The 19,572-nt window shown below is 35.6% G+C and overlaps 2 protein-coding genes and 1 long non-coding RNA gene across 6 annotated transcripts in view; 1 reads left to right on the top strand and 2 right to left on the bottom strand.

Annotated features, from left to right (window-relative positions):
- Positions 1-19,572, bottom strand: part of LOC125263588 — a 378,279-nt gene that overhangs the window by 107,272 nt on the left and 251,435 nt on the right. The window lies entirely within an intron of this gene.
- LOC125263570 (SLAM family member 5-like) overlaps positions 6,137-19,572 on the bottom strand; it is a 148,288-nt gene continuing 134,852 nt past the window's right edge. The window contains exons 1-6 of one of the 4 annotated variants that reach the window (XM_048182607.1): positions 9,252-9,707; positions 8,558-8,887; positions 7,780-8,094; positions 7,482-7,598; positions 7,143-7,321; positions 6,137-6,370 (exon numbers count right to left, since the gene is read on the bottom strand). In XM_048182607.1, coding sequence (XP_048038564.1) covers positions 6,320-6,370; positions 7,143-7,321; positions 7,482-7,598; positions 7,780-8,094; positions 8,558-8,887; positions 9,252-9,306 — 1,047 coding nt within the window. In that variant the 5' untranslated portion in view covers positions 9,307-9,707 and the 3' untranslated portion in view covers positions 6,137-6,319. Of the gene's footprint in view, positions 6,371-7,142; positions 7,322-7,481; positions 7,599-7,779; positions 8,095-8,557; positions 8,888-9,251; positions 9,708-19,572 lie in introns of those variants that run through there. The other 3 variants (XM_048182609.1, XM_048182608.1, XM_048182610.1) reach the window with 3 other exon arrangements.
- On the top strand, positions 16,172-19,565 carry LOC125263602. The gene is made up of 3 exons (XR_007183851.1): positions 16,172-16,465; positions 17,496-17,641; positions 19,266-19,565. It is a non-coding gene; the product is annotated as an uncharacterized LOC125263602 (long non-coding RNA).

Below are 19,572 nucleotides of genomic sequence, written 5' to 3'. Positions count from 1 at the left end.
TTTGTGACCAGATATAATCCACTTCCTCTCTATTAGATGGCGCAGAAGTGTGCAGGGAAATGCTGGTGAACTTTAGCTATGGAGTTTAGTGTGATTTTTTTATCCTAATTTCTGTTCTTTTTCATAATTCACCAGTTTTTACCAAGAGTTCTTGCTTTACTTTAAATCAGCATGCTTTTTCTCAATATCTGTCAAAATTAACGAAACAGTAGATCATTGGATGCTTATGGAGTTCATCCATAATTCTGATCGTCTGTTTTGTTGCCTCTCAAAATATCTTATTGTTGAGTTGAATCATTTATAAAGGGCCGATCAATTCAATTTATTTTTATAGTGCTCTTGACATTACACATTGGTCCAAAGTAGGTTTTCAAAAAGTGTTTTCAAAATGTTGGTGCCAGTGGAATGTTGATTTGTTTAGATAAGAAGGAAAAATTGGAGGATCCATTGTTTATTTAGGAAGCTCCACACTCTTATCCTCTTTACACATTTTTAAACATTCATATGAAGTATGCACACATAAAGATTGTCTAATATTATATTGGATTATTTTATGTATATTCAATACTCTATCATTGTTAAAGATCCCTTATGGTCAGGCACAGCACACACTGAGGGACGGCACTCGATCAAACGTGACTTTCTCACCAACAAAGAATGGCATAATGGTAGTATGCTATTCCAAACAGTGACAATGTACGACCCCTAGACCACCAAGAAACCATAACAGCTTTATTCTTATCATTTAACATTCTAGAGGGTTTTTTTTTCCTTTGACACGTTGGGTTCTGGTAGGCCACCATTTCCTTCTAGCTAAGACATATGTTCAACCAGTGAAAACAATACCAACAGAAGCAGACAATGGAAACAGCATATAAATATCAACAATGGTGATAAAAATAAGATAAATAAATGCTTCACGCTGCAAAATGCATGCTGGGCATCACCATAGGACTCCTAATGTACAAGTGCTTGTTGTGAAACACTAATTGCAATTGCTCAAATGCAAATTATTTTAAAGACATAAAAGGGTCAAGAGCCCAACTAAAACAAACACTGACCACCATGATGGTGGCATAAATTGACCAATAAGACACATCTAAACCTCTGTTAATTCTCAATAAGAACTTTAGACGCATGACAGAAAAAGTCAATCTGGTTAGTAATAAATGAATCAGATCTTTTAATCAAATCTTGAGAGATTTACTGTTTTTTTTTATCTTCAAATGATTAAATCTAAGGCTGTGGCTGAAGTTAGTTGTAGTTCTTATGTTTCTATTTTCTTCAGTGATTCTGCTTGTTAACAGCAGGTGTTCATCATTAATGTTCAATCATCACTTAATTAATTGCTTAACTATCTCATTAACTTTAACTCTGCTTCAGTGTTATTTTAACACTATTTAGAGAGGAGTTGATTTAACTCTGGGGATTTTACTGTGTATGCATTCTAGTTTCCACAAGCACACGGGCCTGGTAAGGAAGTTTCACAAGAGCTTTTGTGCAGAAGCCGTTCAACCCACTCATACACCTTATACACACTAACACTCAAGTGCACTTGTGTGCCCAATATACATCAAACCAACTTCTGCAACAATAACAAAAAGCTTGATGCTCTGACCTAAATAGATTTGACCACAGGTAACATTCTGACTCTGAACCCAACTAGTAAAAGCTGTAGTAAAGGCACAAAGCAGCTCGTGTTCATTCTACATTTAAAAAAGAGGCCTTATTCCCAGTCGCTTCAATGCAAAAGCACCAAGAAAAAATTTTTTTGTGATAAGCATGTCAAGTTTAATATTTTTATCCAAAATACTGCAATTCATGTTGTAGTGGCAACGCTGCAATAACTATATTCTCGGCATACGAGATGTATCAAAAATTGCTGCAATGAAAAACAAAACTTGACTTACCTCAAAATGAACAAATATAACCTGACTAAGCAGTCTGTTTGACATAAACTCACCAGCCACTTTATTAGGTACACCTTTAGTACCGGGTTGAACCCCTTTTGCCTTCAGTACTGCCTTAATTAATTTTGGCATAGATTCAACAAGGTGCTGGAAACATTCCTCAGAGATTTTGTTCCATATTGACATGATCAGATCACACAGTTTGCTGCAGATTTATTGGCTGCACATCCATGATGCGAATTTCTCGTTCCAGCGCATCCCAAATGTGCTCTGTTGGACTGAGATCTGGTGACTGTGGAGGTCATTGATTTTAAGTCCAGTGAACTCATTGTCATGTTCAAGAAACCAGTTTGAGATTCTTTGTAACATGGTGTGGTAACCTGCTGGAAGTAGTCATCAGAAGATGGAACACTGTGGTCATAAAGGGATTGACACAGTCAGTATCAATACTCAGGTAGGCTGTGATATTTAAATGATGCTCAGTTGGTACTAAAGTGTGCCAAGAAAATATTCAACACACCATTACACCACCAGCAGCCTGAATCATTGATACAAGGCAGGATGCATCAATGCGTTAATGTTGTTCAGACCAAAGTCTGACCCTAATATCGCAGCAGAAATTGAGACTCATTCATGACGATGGAACCGGAAGTGCTAATATCCTAACTCATTTCCAGGCTTTGTCCTACAAAAATGCATCATCCTTCCAGCACTCAATTAGCTCTTCTATTTAGACGGCGGGACTAATGCTGCCTTCACATGCTATCAGAATTATTGTAAGAATGAGTTTTCCTAGTTAAAAATTGGATATGAATGCCCAGTCATATTTACTACTGGGAAGTTCAGGGATAATTTTGATACCCAAGTTTCCGAATTGGGTGAACAATAAACTTTAAACATGGTGGATGGAAGAAGGATTGCTGCTGCAGAGGTGGGTAATCCAGGGGTCAAAGAGAAAAAGTCCTGCCATATTTTTATTCCACCCACTGAAGCATTAATGAGATAAATAAGTGATTAATTGAGTGATGATTGAGCATTATTGAAGACACCTGATGATAACAAGCAGAATCACCAAGGGAGAAAATCACAATTTTTAAGTTACCATCATCGAGGTCAGGGTTTGCTTTAGTTGAGCTCTTGACCCTTCACTTTTTAATATTAGATTTTGTTTGGGCAGTTTTAACTGTATTAAAACCAACCAGACAAGCAAAGTTAAAAGATGATCAGGTGTTGTTGGTAATGTTTTCACATAATCATTATTTGATCTGAATCACTGAACTCATTTAGAGCCCAATCTCTGAGTTAGATTTACATTATTGATTACAGCAGCACTGTGATTCTACAACAGAAGATCAGTAAATAAATGAATAATCATTTAAAATGTATTGTATGTTGTACACACAACAAAAATAGTCTGTATTTGACTGAAATTCCAGAATTGACAGCTAGATAGTGTGGTTAATTTTTAGGCCTATATGGTTGACAATCAATGGTATTGTTAATTATTATTTTGGCTTTAATAAGATTTTCTTAATTAATCGAAGAAACCTGGTATCCTCCATGATTCTTGTTCTCTCCAACAACAAAGCACAACAAATGCAACGAGCTCGTAATCACGACTTCAGAAGTGGAAAGTAGGAAATTTCTGATAGCATGTGAAGGCAGCATATTGCACCATATTGTGCATTGCCCTTTCACCCATTCATAGTAATATTAGTGCAGAATCTTAGTATAGGCCTATACAATCTTTTACTGCATCCTAATTTGCATACTTGTGCACTATTCTATTATGTTTAGTTCAAATAGTGTTCAAACTGAAAATTCCAAAAAAAGAAAATGTGTCCTTCAAATAGGCCTACCCGGATAATGCAGTTAACCCCCCATACTTCAAAAATCTACCTGAAATAGTTACCATCCAGGGACTTTGGCATGCTCTTTTCAACATACAATGCTTTGGGACACATTTATTCTAATCTCACATATTATTTAGGATGGATAGTATGTACACTTGGATGCAGGGCTGCTTCAAGCTCCAAATGTTGTCCAGCTCTGCTCCGACTCCCTCTAGTGTCACTGACATGAACTCACCCAATTATACAACTGACAGAGTTTACACACACTTTTGAGTTACGTACTAATCAAATAAATACTGTATATTAGTCCTTCCTTTAGAATATGACAAACTTTACCTGCTTGGGCAGACATCAGTAAAAAGTAAAATATTCTTTCTATATTTTGTGTTAAAAAAAAATTTATTTGGCAACACACTTATTAAACAATGTTAACACATAAAATGTTCAGTGCAGTTTTAGATAACACTAGATGATAAAAATAAAAATACTAAAGGGTTTTGTTAAGATTGACATGTTACTACTCTATGACAAAAATAATATTACCATGTAAATGTCAGTAGGGAACACTACACAAAACACTGAGGATAAGTGCACTTTAAGAACAGTCTTTACATATAGCATTACTGCAATGTCCAGTCTGACAAGCTTAACAACTAAACTAACTAACTTTTTATAAAATGAGCAAACAACAAGTTATCTGTTAGCATTGTCATTCATATTATTGGCAGTTTCTCAGCTGGAACAGGATTCAGAAGAGCAGATGTTGTCTTGGCAGTGAGGTTTGGCTTAAGGCAAGAGACAGACCAAAACATGATCAATTCGAACTTCACACAAATTTTTTGAAAACAACCACATTTTCAGCTGGTGCTTAGAAATGCTGGTGTTAATATAAAAGGTAAATGACACATCCAAAAATCTATATATAAAAATGTACACAACAAGTACAAATATATATCAAGCATGTGATCAGCTAGACATTAAAAAAATAGAAAAATCGGTATAATATATATATATATATATATATATATATATATATATATATATATATATATATATATATATATATATATATATATATACAAAGTGGTGTGGAAAAAGTTCTTGATTTTTTTTTTTTTCATGTTTGTCACACTTTAATGTTTCAGATCATCAAACAAATTTAAATATGAATCAAAGATAACACAAGTAAACACAATATGATGTTTTTAAATGAAGGTTTTTATTATGAAGGGAAAACAAAATCCAAACCCACATGGCCCCGTGTGAAAAAGTGCATTAAAAAGCATAACCTAACTGTGGTTTATCACACCTGAGTTCAGTTTCTCTAGCCACACCCAGGCCTGATTACTGCCACACCTGTTCGCAATCAAGAAATCACTTAAATAGGACCTGCCTGACAAAGTGAAGTAGACCAAAAGATCCTCAAAAGCTACACATCATGTTGAGATCCAAAGTAATTTAGGAACAAATGAGAAAGAAAGTAATTGAGATCAGTCTGGAAAAGCTTATAAAGCCATTTCTAAAGCTTTGGGACTCCAGCGAACCACAGTGAGAGCCATTATCCACAAATGGCGAATACATGGAACAGTGGTGAACCTTCCCAGGAGTGGCCGGCCGACCAAAATTACCCCAAGCGACGACTCATCCAAGAGGTCACAAAAGACCCCACAACAACATCCAAAGAACTGCAGGCCTCACTTGCCTCAGTTAATGTCAGTGTTCATGACTCCACCATAAGAAAGAGACTGGGCAAAAATGGCCTGCATGGCAGAATTCTGCTGTCTACCAAAAAATTTAATTAATGACCTTAAAAAGGCAGTTCATGCTCGAAAACCCTCCAATGTGGCTGAATTACAACAATCCTGCAAAGATGAGTAGGCCAAAATTCCTCCACATCGCTGTAACAGACTCATTGCAAGTTATCGCAAAGCTTGATTGCAGTTGTTGCTGCTAAGAGTGGCCCAACCAGTTATTAGGTTTAGGGGGCAAGCACCTTTTCTCACAGGGCCATGTGGGTTTGGATTTTGTTTTCCCTTCATAATAAAAACCTTCATTTAAAAACTGCATGTTGTGTTTACTTGTGTTATCTTTGATTCATATTTAAATTTGTTTGATGATCTGAAACATTAAAGTGTGACAAAGATGCAAAAAATAAAAAAAATCAGGAAGGGGGCAAGCACTCACACCACTGCTATATATATACTGTAAAATATTCTGAAAGCAGTTTTGTTAAGGTTGATGTGTAGTGCTACAGCAATTGACATAATTGAAAGTAATATGATTGTGTATGTGTTTAAAATATACGAATGTATTGAGCTCACAGTTAAAATCTCAAAGAAGTGTGGAACGTTTCCAGTAATGAAGCTGAGCTTGCATGAACATGTCTTGTCTAACAGATAAGCAGTTAACTGCCAAAACAAGTTAGAGCAGGATGGAAGGTTACTGCAGGATTAAAATGGATAACACTGTGCTGTGTATTAGTCACAGAAAATGTTGAGAAAAATGTTTCAAATCAAATAAATGCAGCATTTGTAACATGGACTTGCAACAAATATGTCAAGTTACATTAATACTCGAGTATATGATGTGGTCTTCTCCATTAGCTTTCTGAAAGAAAACAAAACACGAACAGAAATTAAAACGTCATATTAAAACATTGTGTGTGTGTATGTATGTATGTACGTATGTGTGCATATAATTCTTTTTTACTCTAAATGCAGTATAAATATAAATGTGTCGCAAAAACAATGGTTGAATAAAAATACAATTACAAGCACAGGACATGATAGCAGTAAACATGATGACCTGTTTAAAAAGACTTTCTTAAGTAACTAATAAATTCTACCAAAAAGGGTTGTCTTCAAACATAGAATCACTTTTGGTTTTTGAATGATTTTTTGGGAATTTTGGGGGGCTTTTCACTGTTAATCACCACTGGAGCTGCAAAATGTCAGCTGGTGGTTCCAGCACGGTTTTTCTTGCATTTAATAAAGCTGCCATTGAATCATCCATCCAGGGTTGATAATCCATGCTTTTGTGATTTGATGACTTACACAAAGCATCACTGTCTGACTCTGTTACAAAAGACTGTGGCTTTTCAGATATGTAATCATGGTTTACTGTAAGCTCAAAACATTTACCCTCCCTAAACCCTACTAGGCCTAAGAAATGAGAGCACATGTTCATATGTTGAATTTCAAGTTTCTAAAGTTGTCTGATATGGTACTGTGCCTTGGGGATGCTACTGTGTAGATTTGAAACTTAAGCCTGAGAAGTGCAAGCAAAACAGACATTAAGCAAAATAGAGCGCTTTAATTTGCTTAAAAATATCTTACTTGTCTAAGATCACATTATGCACATAAAAAGTATGAACGCTTACATCAGCACAGGATGACACAGCTACTGCTTTGACACATAAGCGCAAACGGCTCTTTTCTGAGCGTCTGTGGTAAAAGCTGAGGTTTCTGCATACAGATATACAGTGTCTTACCGTACTGTGAACACTGCGAGCACGAAATGTTGTTTCGGTATAACATACCTCTTCCTCACAAGTCGGGACTGTTTTAATAATAATAATAATATTTTCAAACTACAAATTTGTCTGAAACGGTGTTATAACAGATTTTTAAAATGGATATAGTGGCACATTTTTTGAACAATTAATTTCACTTATTTTTGAAAATTTAATGTCCATATCATTGATGAAAAAAGTACTTGCCATTTTGTGATTGTGCTTGTTTGCTCTTCCTTCTGAGAAAGATTATTGCCGCCACAGCTAATACAGCCAGTATCACTAAACTAACTAATATTCCCACCCAATGTGATGACTTCAGTTCTGTAATGAACAAACAGAAAATAGTAATAATTATAAATGAGTCCTGCAGTGTTTGATTTCATTCAAGACATTGATGAATGCTGTAAAGATTATCTCACTTAATATGTCTCTGTTGGAAATCTGTTTTAAGCTAAATCTACAATCAATAATTACATAATCAGTAATATCACAGCTGCCGTACCTGGACATGTGTGACAGAGTCGATTGATGTCCAGATGTTGAGTCTGGTTTCTGATGGGATTGTTGATCACACAGCTGTAGGTGTTTTTATCCTGATATTCCACCTCCAGAGGTAGAGAGAGACTGATGCTGAGATCAGACACACTGATGCTGGACAATAAACTGTTTCCTTTGTACCAGGAGAGAGTCACATGACTCACATTCACTGCTGAACACACCAATGAACATCTGGACACTGATGAACGTTCAGATGCTGATGATGATGATGATGAACAGTTTGAAGAGTCTCTGATGATGACAGGAATGGGTAGATGAGCTGAAAAACATGGAAAATGGTTCAGTCAGGAGCAGCATGTACATTTAATAAATATCACAGCAATCAGAAAACATAAAAAGCTGTTTATTTCCAACTCTCAATCCTCCTTTCACCACCCCACTATCACTTGGGTAAAGTTGGTTTTATATTTGCACATTCTGACATCCGTATTCAATAGCCTTGTTAATCACACTACATTGGACATTCAGTGGACATTCACAAGTAAATATGCCATTAAAACAATACTTGCCTATTTTGATCACCTTTGAAAAATGTTTTAAGTTGAAAATCATTGGTTGTCAATATATCATGTCGCTGCTTAAAATTCACAAACATTAATTTATTGCACATTTATTGGAAAGTCTGAATTTATCAGAAGTCCGAATGTGTGAATATAAAACCAACTTTTTCCGAAGTCCCACTATCTTGATTTATTGACCATTGAACACTTAATTGTACTCACCATAGACATTAACACTGAAATGCCTGTAGGAGCTACTTCTGCTGAAGATGCTCAGTTTATAAAGTCCAGAGTCTGTGGTTCTGATGTTTCTGATGGTCAGAGATCCAGACTGTGTGTCCATTCTCAGTCTGTCTCCAAACATTACTTCACTGTCATACATATCAATGATCTGCTTATAGATTTGAGCTATACGAATGTCTGAACTGTTAAGTCTATAAACCCACAGTATCTGATCATCCTTTTGTACTTCAGTAACATCAGTGTTTAGAGTGACAGAATCTCCCTCCATCACTGACACTGACTTCACTTCATCTGTGTCACCAAACACACCTGAAACACAAACAGAAACTTACGTACTTCATGTATTTTTACAGTTTTAGAGACAATTACAAGGCAAAGTCAAAGATTGCAGAGTTTATTAACTCAAACACATGCCCATAATAAAATACCATTATACAAAACATGTTTGTTTACAGTTTTATCACCATTTCTCCATGAACTGAACTCAGTCTGTTGTTTACTCTTTCACACATTATGTTTACCAGATGTTGAGCTTCAAGGCTGAACAACATATTCAAACATGTCGACACAAGCATGCTTTCCCCTGATTTCGCATTTCCTCCATCCTTACTAAAAGATAACATGTCAACTTTTGGGAGTGAAACCACATTTAATAAAAGTGATAAACACTTACCACGTGAGAACCAAATCCAAATCCACAGGCAGAAGAAAAAAGATTTATGAATCATATTCACAGTTCCCTAAATATCCGATCAAAAAACTCCTCATGATTTAGTAGAGCGCGTTTGTTTGATGAAATCCAAAAATGCGTTTTTTTAAACTATGAAAACTGAAGTAAAAACAAAGGCCATTTCGAAGAATTAACTTAATAGGCCTAAAAGCGGATAATTCAGTATCGTTTTCGCTTCTCAAGATGGGATACACAAAGCCCGTTACTATCTATGAGGGTGTATGTGTTTCAGCTGGTAACGTTCATTAAAATATAGTTTATAGGCCTATTCGCGATTCACCCTTCTATTAAAAACGCACGTTTTTACAGATTTTTTTTTTTTAAATAAATAATGAAGAAATACAGAACCCCAAAACGCTGCTTAATGATTTCAGTCTTCCAGATTGTCTGGAAAACGCCCCGCCCCTTCAGGGTCCTCCTATTATTGCCTGAGTTCAGTTCAGTTTTTAAAGAGGCTTCTTTACAGTAACTATGAGCATTAGAGGAAAATTAGCTCGTTCATCGACACAAACAGGATGAAGACTGTGAGTTGGGACTGTTATAGTGCAGATTTTTTACATGATTATGCATACTTTGTTCTACTTGTGGTTTGTATCTCTTCTCTTCAACTCCTTCCTGTCATTTTCCTGTTAGCAAGAACAAAATATCAACTGTACATTTTTTTTCCTGCTCACATCAGCTGCTATCTCTAATCTACGACAGGATTTTAATAGTTTTTATTTGCATATCAAACAAATCACAAAGCTGCTGCTTATCTAATAAATGACAGAGTCGGTTGACAGTTGCTTTAGTCTGAGAAAAGAGAAGGAAATGTTGACATTATGACAAAGAAATGTGGTGTTTAACATCTCAGTACATCCTGCAGTGCAAAAGGCCATTAAATCCAATATATCTGAGATGTCAAATCTGCGCACAAAAGTTACATGAACTTATATTGAATAGTTGATGTCATTTCACTTCTGTACCCACTAGTTCACACTATCGAGTGATTTTCTGACACTTTGGGTTTTGGTTGGCCACTATTTCCTGTACAGAAATCTAGTTATGTTGTTGAAAAGTGTGTGTGATGAATGTTTGTGCATGTGGGAATAACAGACAGCACTATTCCTGTGTCTTACATCCTTTTAGGAAATTTAAACAACACATTAACATGATGTTGTTTTGAACACCATCCGTAATGTTCACAGTCATATTCTGACAATTCTGATTTACAAACGCATCTGCACACATGCATCATGGTGTATTGTAAGAAATTTAATACAAAAATTCAGAGTTTGTTCATTGTATTTAGTCTCAGTCGACTCATTGTTCTCACTGAAGGATAAGGTCAAGGTTAGCCACCATCCTCAATGCAGACTTTCATGACTTAAATGACTTAAAGTTCATGTAAGAGTTTCCTTGAACTATAGGCCATATCTCACCTCTAGCTTCTTCCGCTTCTTTCAGTTCTCAGCTCAGTTCATTGCACTTTTCGTAACATGCGAGCATGTTTCTGTTCAAGTCTACAGTCATTTTTACAGAATCTATACGCAATTTCAGTTAAAAGTTCTTGTTCTGTTACATATGATGAAGTATGTTGTTTTAACGTAATGCAACACATTTATTTCTTTAAGTTGCAGGCCGTGGGATCATCTGCAGACCTTCACCCACATGCAGCGTTTCCACAGAATGTTTTGCATCTCATATCTCCAATAATAGACCCCCGTACCACATCTGACCAAAGACCACATACATCTCATTCTGAGCGGAGCAGGTGATGTGTCACAGTGCATGAAGCGTATCGCATTCGATCTGTACATTAAAAAAGTACTTGTGCAGGACTGCAAAATAGAAAAAAAGAAGATAAGAAGCATTTTGCAACAGGAAAAGTTTCACTATAAAAGTGGCAATGCTGATAACATGCAACCATTCAATCCTCTAGATATTTAAAAGAATACTGTTCATTTATATTTATTGATTTATACCATTTTGTTTGATTATTTTCTGCAACACAAAAGCCTGTATTTATAATTGTTGTGAATATTAAAATGGTCAAATCATGAAAAATCGATTTCCTCTACAAATACAGCACACTGTATATCACTCCAAACTTTCTTCTAAGCCTGAAAAGGTTGAATCTAACTTGCAAAAATGGCTCAAATTGTAATGTCAGAAACCTGAATATTAATACATGAAATTAACATTTATATGGCTTTTTTTATAGTAACATGCATTTAGTTTTAGTGTCAAAATGTGATTGATTTGTAGATTTTTATATTCTAAAATGAATTAAAGAATCTAAGTCATTACTTTTGGGTGATTTGGTTGCTTCTGTGGCTCACTAGACTAAAGATGCTTTATTGGTGTTAGCGATTCATGGCACATTGAGAACTTTACTGCTTCCTGTAAATAAACATTTAAAAAGCTTTTCACAGTGATGTTTTCATCTTGAGTGTGAGTCTTGAATGTGAGCCAGGGCCATATGACTTATTCCTAAATTTCAGATTTAAAATGATAAAATCTTGATTTCTGTTTTATATTGGAAAATATGACTTATGACAGACTAACTAGAACAAGCCACATCCTGTAAACACTCTCGAGAAGCATGTGACCAGGAGGTGTGTGTAAATGACAACAGTACAAATCCACAAATCCATTACTTCTGCTTTAGTGGTTTATGACTGCATGCATTAGATGGTCAAAATGGGATATTGAAGCAGGCCTTCGTTTATCACAAGTCTTTGTTTGCAGAACAAATGGCAGCTCATCGACCTTCACTGCAGCTGAGCGGAAACTGAGATCTGATGTTTTGTTCAGTCTCTCAGCAACAAGCAGCTGCACTTTTAATACAGGTACAATGGGTCACCCTGGATGACATCTGCGCTATTATCTTCATATAGGGCTGCACAAAAAGATGTCTGATTCTGGTAGTGTTATTTCCTTACAATTACACAGAACATCTGCTCTATATAAAGTGAAACCATAATAAAGCATTTGAGAATTGAGCTTTTTGTGAAGGCAGATGTTAACACATTTAGAGGACCACTAGGGGGTGTTCACACAGAACTTGTGATGCGTGTTTTTAATCGTTTTCTATGTCAATTTGCACTAGATGTATGCCTTTGATCGTTGCAAAAATTTGCAGAGGACCAGTATAGAAATAATTGGTATGTGGTTTTTAATCTGTCTGTAACCTCTAGTGGTGCATTACAAAGATGCTGCCTGAGAATTTCATATTTTGTATTTGTGTTATTTGACATCAAAATAATAATAATAATAATAATAATAAAGAGATTGATGCAAATCTCTTAAGGTAATCAATAAAAAAATAGGCCTACACAAATAAATGAATTAAATAGTCATTACATGTACAAATTGGTAATATTAAAAATAATATCAAATCTATTATTCATAATTGAGTGACTCCTGCAGGAACTCTGGGTCTAAGTGATATTCTCTTGACACTGTTTCACGGTATGTGTTGAAAGTTCACAGCTGTCTTTATTCTTCTGCCCACATCCAGCAATTGTTTCTGTTAGAGATGGAGAGAAACATTCATTTCACAAATTACTTTTTTTTTGCCTCTACAAACATGAAAATGTAATTGAAAATGTCTGTGTAAACACTCCTTTTTTAATAGATTTAGATTAAGACAAATGACAAAACTCATTCTCTCTCACCGTCTATTAATTTAAGATAACTGGGTTTGGAAGTACAACAGGTCATTTATTCATCATGATTGTGAGATTAATGTCTGTCATATTTATTTACAATGACTGTGGCAGATCTCTCATCTGAAGACAGTAGATGATCTGAGTGTATTCAGACTCTGTGATTGTCAGATCTACAAACACGTGTGGATCAGAGTTTGTGTATTTAGTGTCAGTTTTACAAGCTCTTCCTGCTCAGATAAAATGCTCGGAGTAAATAAAGCAAATTTTGTTTCCCCTTGACATCAGAATTGGTTATACTGCCATCTAGTGAAACAATGGCAGACAATATACAACCAATAAAATCTACTGAACATGGCCAACAGAGTTGAGTGATGTTGTCCAGATGTTTGGTCCGGTTTCTGATGGGATTGTTGATCACACAGCTGTAGGTGTTTTTATCCTGATATTCCACCTCCAGAGGTAGAGAGAGACTGATGCTGAGATCAGACACACTGATGCTGGACAATAAACTGTTTCCTTTGTACCAGGAGAGAGTCACATGACTCACATTCACAGCTGAACACAACAATGAACAATTTGATGATGATGATGATGAACAGTTTGAGGAGTTACTGGTGATGATGGGAATGGGAAGATGAGCTGGAAAAACATCAATAACAGTATTTAGATTATTTAGATTATCAATATAGTACAAAGGAACCCATGGAGGATTTCAGTGCAGTGAGAGAGGCTGACCTGCATCTCAATCAGCTCCTCCGCTTGTGAATCAGTGTATTGTGTAAAAGAATGTGACTCCCTGACCCTGATCAGTGCCCTGACTACTGAACTAGGGCGCTGATTGAGACGCACGCTGTGGCTTTCCTCTAGAGAGACACTACCATCTTCTGGTCCCAGCGCTGTGTTTAGTGTATATTGCCTTGCCTGTAGTGTTCAGGTAAAGAACTGTGTGGTGTGCTTCAGGTAATTTTTGTACTTGAGATTTATCTTATTCTCACTCTACGAGTGTCTGTTGTTAACTTTAAACGTCCACAGTATCAGATCATCTCTCTGTGTTTCAGTAACATCAGTGTTTAGAGTGACAGAATCTCCCTCCATCACTGACACTGACTCCAACAATTTAGAGAAAAATACAATTTTAGAGAAAATTACATGGCAAAACCAACAATTTCTGACAAATACTAAAATACGTGCCCATAATATTTTGATGTTTGGATACATAAATTTAAAATCATCTCTTCATGAACCCAAAGCCTGGTGTTTATGCTTTACACAGCTGTTTGGAAGCTCAGTTTACAAAATACTTAATTTACAACTAATATTGCAAATGCAGAATTATAGAATGTATTGTGCGGGAAGCGTTTCACAAAAAAAGATCACATGGAAATCCACACTGGAAAAAAGCCACACATGTGATCCTGTGTGGGAAGAGTTTCGCATAAAGAAGCTCTGTTAAATCACACCTGCGCTTTCAAAGACACAATGGTGTGAAGAATTACATGTGCTTTGATTGTGGGAAGACCTATTTTACAGATGCTGAACTGAAAGAGCATCAGAGAGTTCACACTGGAGAAAAACCTTACAAGTGTTCACTCTGTGACAAGAGATTCAGTCATTTAGGATCTCTAAATTCACATGAGAGGATCCACAATGGAGAGAAGCCGTATCACTGCCCGAATTCACGCTGCGTCTTCATCAAATGTGACACAATAACGTTTCGAGCAACAAAAGCTCTCTTCCATATAAATTATATTTCATGCAATGTAGCTCTGTCTGTGAATGTAAATGATCTGCAAAGTTGTGAAGCTAAAAGTGCACGATAAATAAAATTATTGTCTCTCAAAAGAAAGAATCTACTCTGAACCGCTTAAATTCAAATCCCACGTTTGTGACAAACATCTGTGATAACTAATGAGTGTCCATGGTAACAGATTAATGGCAGGAAACTAGAACAAAGGAAACATGTGGCAGAAATTTTCGCTGAGATTGGAGTACATTTAGGGTGTGCTAAACAAAACTGAAATTCTGTCTTAATGACCATAACAGCATGTAATTAATAATTATACAAGACCATTAGTAACTGTTGAATTAGTTTAAAAACGAGAACACATAACAGTGTTGTTATTCTTAAAATGTGACATTACAATGCTGCAGATGAGAACTGATCTTTGAAAAACTGCATTCTGATCTAGATCATGATGACAGTCCGACATATCAACATGTAAGTTCTCGCAGACGTAAAAGCAGAATGTTAAAAAATGAAATTACTGTACTGTAAAGAAAGTGAACAAAATTGAGATCTGATCTAGATATTTACAGTCAGGACTTACTAAGTACATGCCAAAAATTAGCACTGAAAAGGTGTGGACAGTTATTTTTGCGGCTGACACTAGTGCATGTGCATTTGTAGGAGTTTCCCTTTCAGGCACAAAATTTATGGGAGGAAGACTATTTAAATGAATCACGCAACACAATTTACTAAAGTTAACTGTCATCTGGATTATGTGAATTCACGTCATTTCATATTTACATGAAATGCAGGGATTCCCCAACTTTTTTGTCAGCTGAACCTCTTTGACCTAATATATTTACTTGAAGTATCCACTGAGATTTAAAGTGAATAAGTTAAGTCCAGTAGAATTAAATTCACGGTTCTCCAACGTATGTTACTGGTCACATGCAGTTAGGCCTAAACAAATAAAATATTTTAGTTTCATTATTGTTTTATTTTGATTATTTTACATTTATGATTTAATTATCTTTTCATTAAATTCACAAAAACCCTGCAGCTCCATCACAAACCCCAGTCTGAGAAACCCGGACGTAATGTAATATTTAATGCACTTCATGTCGTTAACAAAGAATGGATTTCTTTATCAGTTTGGTACAAGATTATCATATTCAAATCAATGTGATAAAAGAGTTGGGTCAAAACTAATCTAAAAGTAGCCAGATTTAAAAAAAAATGCATTACATTTTTTTTATTACATTATTAATTTAAATTACATTTTAAACTTAAGCATTGGGTTACTCCTAATGATACAAAACAACAACAAAAAACTTTAAAGCGGTTAAAAATGACATATCTTGCTAAGATGCGATTATAGTTTATTATAAGCAGAAAGGGACCATGATGAAAACATTTAGACAGTTTGTGAACCTGTTTTGTTTTAAGACAGTTGTTCTAGTACTGCTGCTCTTCACCGGCAGCTGTAGTTGACAGACGACAAGAACAGTCCGTCCCATTTAACAACGCTCAGTCCGACCTGAGCATTTGTATTGGAACATAGCCTGCATCTCAATGTGCATATCCAAAATAGTATGTGACATTAGTAACATTCAACACAATTTAGGGTGGACAGTATGCACATTGGGATGCAGGGACAGTTTTGGTTTGATCAGTTGTCGCCTCGCAGTGATTACGTCACCACGACGCCATCAGTCTGCAGCATCTGATCTTCTGAGGTGAGCTGAGCAGTTCACGGTGCAGCGTATATTTATCTAACAGTAAAGTAACTATAAGATTTATGCATTGTTTCGATCGGGTACAGCACTATTTTTGCGTCTTTTCTGGCGACGGAAAAAAAACGAATAGCAGAAATTCAGGATGGTTTTTCTGTTTTGCGTTTTTTCTTTGTACGTGTTTGGAGTGATTATGTTATTGTTCCTGCAGAATGTCATTTGTCACAGTATGAACATATGGAAGTGAGGGGATGGGAAGTGTTTATACAATTTTATTCTACCTCTGTTTACCTTTATTAGCTATCAAGATAAGGTTTTATGAAAATTGCCAGTTTATGCACACTTGGGCTAAATTATGTAATTCCTTTAATCTTTTGGAGGTATTAGAAAATCAAACTATGCTATATTTACATTTCAAGTCATTTGCACTTGTTATACTTATATTTATTTATTTACCTGTAGCTTTTCATGAAATGCTGAAAGGAAGCAGAAGAATTTCTGTTAACAGTGTCATTTGTAGACTTGGGTAAAATTGGTTTTATATTCGCACATTCGGACATCCGTATTCAATAGCCTTGTTAATCACACTACATTGGACATTCAGTGGACATTCACAAGTAAATATGCCATTAAAACAATACTTGCCTATTTTGATCGACTGTGAAAAATGTTGTAAGTTGACAATCGTTGGCTGTCAATATCGTGTCGCTGCTTAAAATTCGCAAACATTAATTTATTGCACATTTATTGGAAAGTCTGAATTTATGAGAAGTCCGAATGTGCGAATATAAAACCAACTTTACCCAAGTATGTGTAGCCTATTTCTTTTGATGTAATATTTTACACATCTCAGATTGTTAGAAATAATATGTATATGGAATAACAATAAAACACTTAAAATCAATGAACAAAAAGTCTGCTAAAAGACAAGTTGAATAAAGTTGTAGTATTTAGTCATAATTTCAACATTTGTTTGTTCGTATGACTATACTGCAGATAAAGGTAAGAATAAAAAATGGATGTGAATTAATATAATCATTTTAATAACTTCTTTAATTATTTTTCATTTTACCAGATCTGCTCTACACAGGAATTCCCCTTTTGTGAAACTTCTACAACAATTCACCAATAAATTCTGGAATATTCCCATTATCTTACAAGTGAAGAACATGAATGCTCCAGAACCCTACCGAATAAAACATGAAGACACTGAAGAACAAGGTTGGTGTTCATTCTTGATTCCGCATTAATGATGCTGTTTAAGAACATTAAGGTTATAAAACTGTAAGCACTAAGCAGTTAATCAGATTTAACGGTTGTAGATAGAAAATTCTTAAAGGTGCTAAAGAGGATCTTTTCGTTGTTTAAATGAGCGCATGCTCAATTCGAGGGAACGCCTCCCAAAACTCGTGCACGAGTATTGGAACACGAGTGTTTACCACCGGCATTCGCTGTGTCGTGTTAGTGGATTCATTATGTCGGACTCACCGCAGGTAACTCATAATCTGCAGTTGTTACTCCTGACAAAAACACTGCATGTGGCGCCTGGAGTGCACACGTCTCTCACAAGGAACGTAATGGCAGTGATTGACAAGCCAGAGGGCCAATCGTTTAAGTGATGATCACACAAACGATTGGCTGATGTTTTTAAGGCCCTACCTCGTGCACAGATGATGTATATTAATATTATTCCTTTCAGTGCACCTAATAAATAGTCTTTTATCAGTTAGTAAAGACAGTTTCAAGTAATATTGCAAAAATGTATAAAACAAAACATCCTCTTTAGCACCTTTAAGAGCTGTGAAATAACAGTTAAAGGAGCAAATAATATACAGGACACTTTCCAAAACATGTGGTACAAAATGAAGCCTAAAACTAAGCTTTCTTTTCTTTAGTTGTAAACAAATGTAGGCTAGTGTAAAGAGGTTTGAAAAACATTCATATTGATTGTTAAAATCAGTAGGTCAGACTAGATATTATAAGAGCTGTGTTATTTTATATCTGTTTCACAATCATATTACTAAAATATTAAACCATTTTCATGCTTATTAACACTTTTTCAGCCATTGACAGAATTTTTCGTCATTTATATGAGATAACAGCTGCGTCCAAAATCACATAGCTTACTCTATTGAGTAGGTACTTATTTTGAATAAGTAATTACTTCACAACAGTAGTATAAAATGTAATCTGGAAGTATATTACATTTGCCATGCTGTCATCATGTGACCTGTCCGTTGTGTGCACACAGAATCTTGCTGGATGAAGTAGGTCATCCGGGTACTTTTTGCCTACTTTTTGCCTACTGTGAATTCGGACATACTTCTTTTATCACATACTGTTTTTTGCCTACTATATAGTAGGGAAGTATGCGATTTCAGATGCAGCCTGCCATTGATTGCATTTTCTGGCTTGCCGTGTTTTCACTTAATCATTGTTCTGAATCTGATGCGCATGTAGTCTTTGAAAAAGTCAATTTTCAAGTAATAAAAAATAAAATCCCAAATAATTTCTGGCGTGTTGCGGGCGAATGAGATAAATCACTAATGTGTTGATTTTAATAAAGACACAGAAGTCTGATTTCATGGTAAAATGCAATGAAAGTGCATCACTCTTTTACTTTCATTTTCAACAACAACATGTATCTCTTAAGGGAAAAAAACAAAAACAAAGAAAACATGCATCGAGCACATCCTGGAGGTCATTATACACAAAGGGAAAACCTATGAGATATTGCTTAATAACTTAACAGCTTTAAAAATTTACACAAGCTTAACATTTTTTATAGCAGTTCTGCTGTCATATCAAGGTTCACCTGTGTTCTTTTTTTCCTCTTTTGTTTTAGACCAGAAGGAAGAATATGAGGAGACTGAAGAATTTACTGAAGTTAAGGAAAAACAGGATGTCAAATCTGTAAAACAAACTTCAAGCCACACACTGAAAAGAAGAGCCAAACAATCTTATACCTGCACTCAGTGTGGAAAGAGCTTTTCACACAAACAAAATCTGAAACATCACACAAGAGTTCATAGTGGAGAGAAACCTTTCACATGTGATCAGTGTGGGAATAGTTTCACACGAAAAGGATCTCTTGAAGATCACATGAAAATCCACACTGGAGAGAAGCCGCACACATGCGATCAGTGCGGGAA

The sequence above is a fragment of the Megalobrama amblycephala genome, linkage group LG2 (genome assembly GCF_018812025.1).
Source record: "Megalobrama amblycephala isolate DHTTF-2021 linkage group LG2, ASM1881202v1, whole genome shotgun sequence".
NCBI lineage: Eukaryota > Metazoa > Chordata > Actinopteri > Cypriniformes > Xenocyprididae > Megalobrama > Megalobrama amblycephala.
Note: the sequence above shows the minus strand (reverse complement) of the source record. Positions and strands in the feature narration are given on the sequence as shown.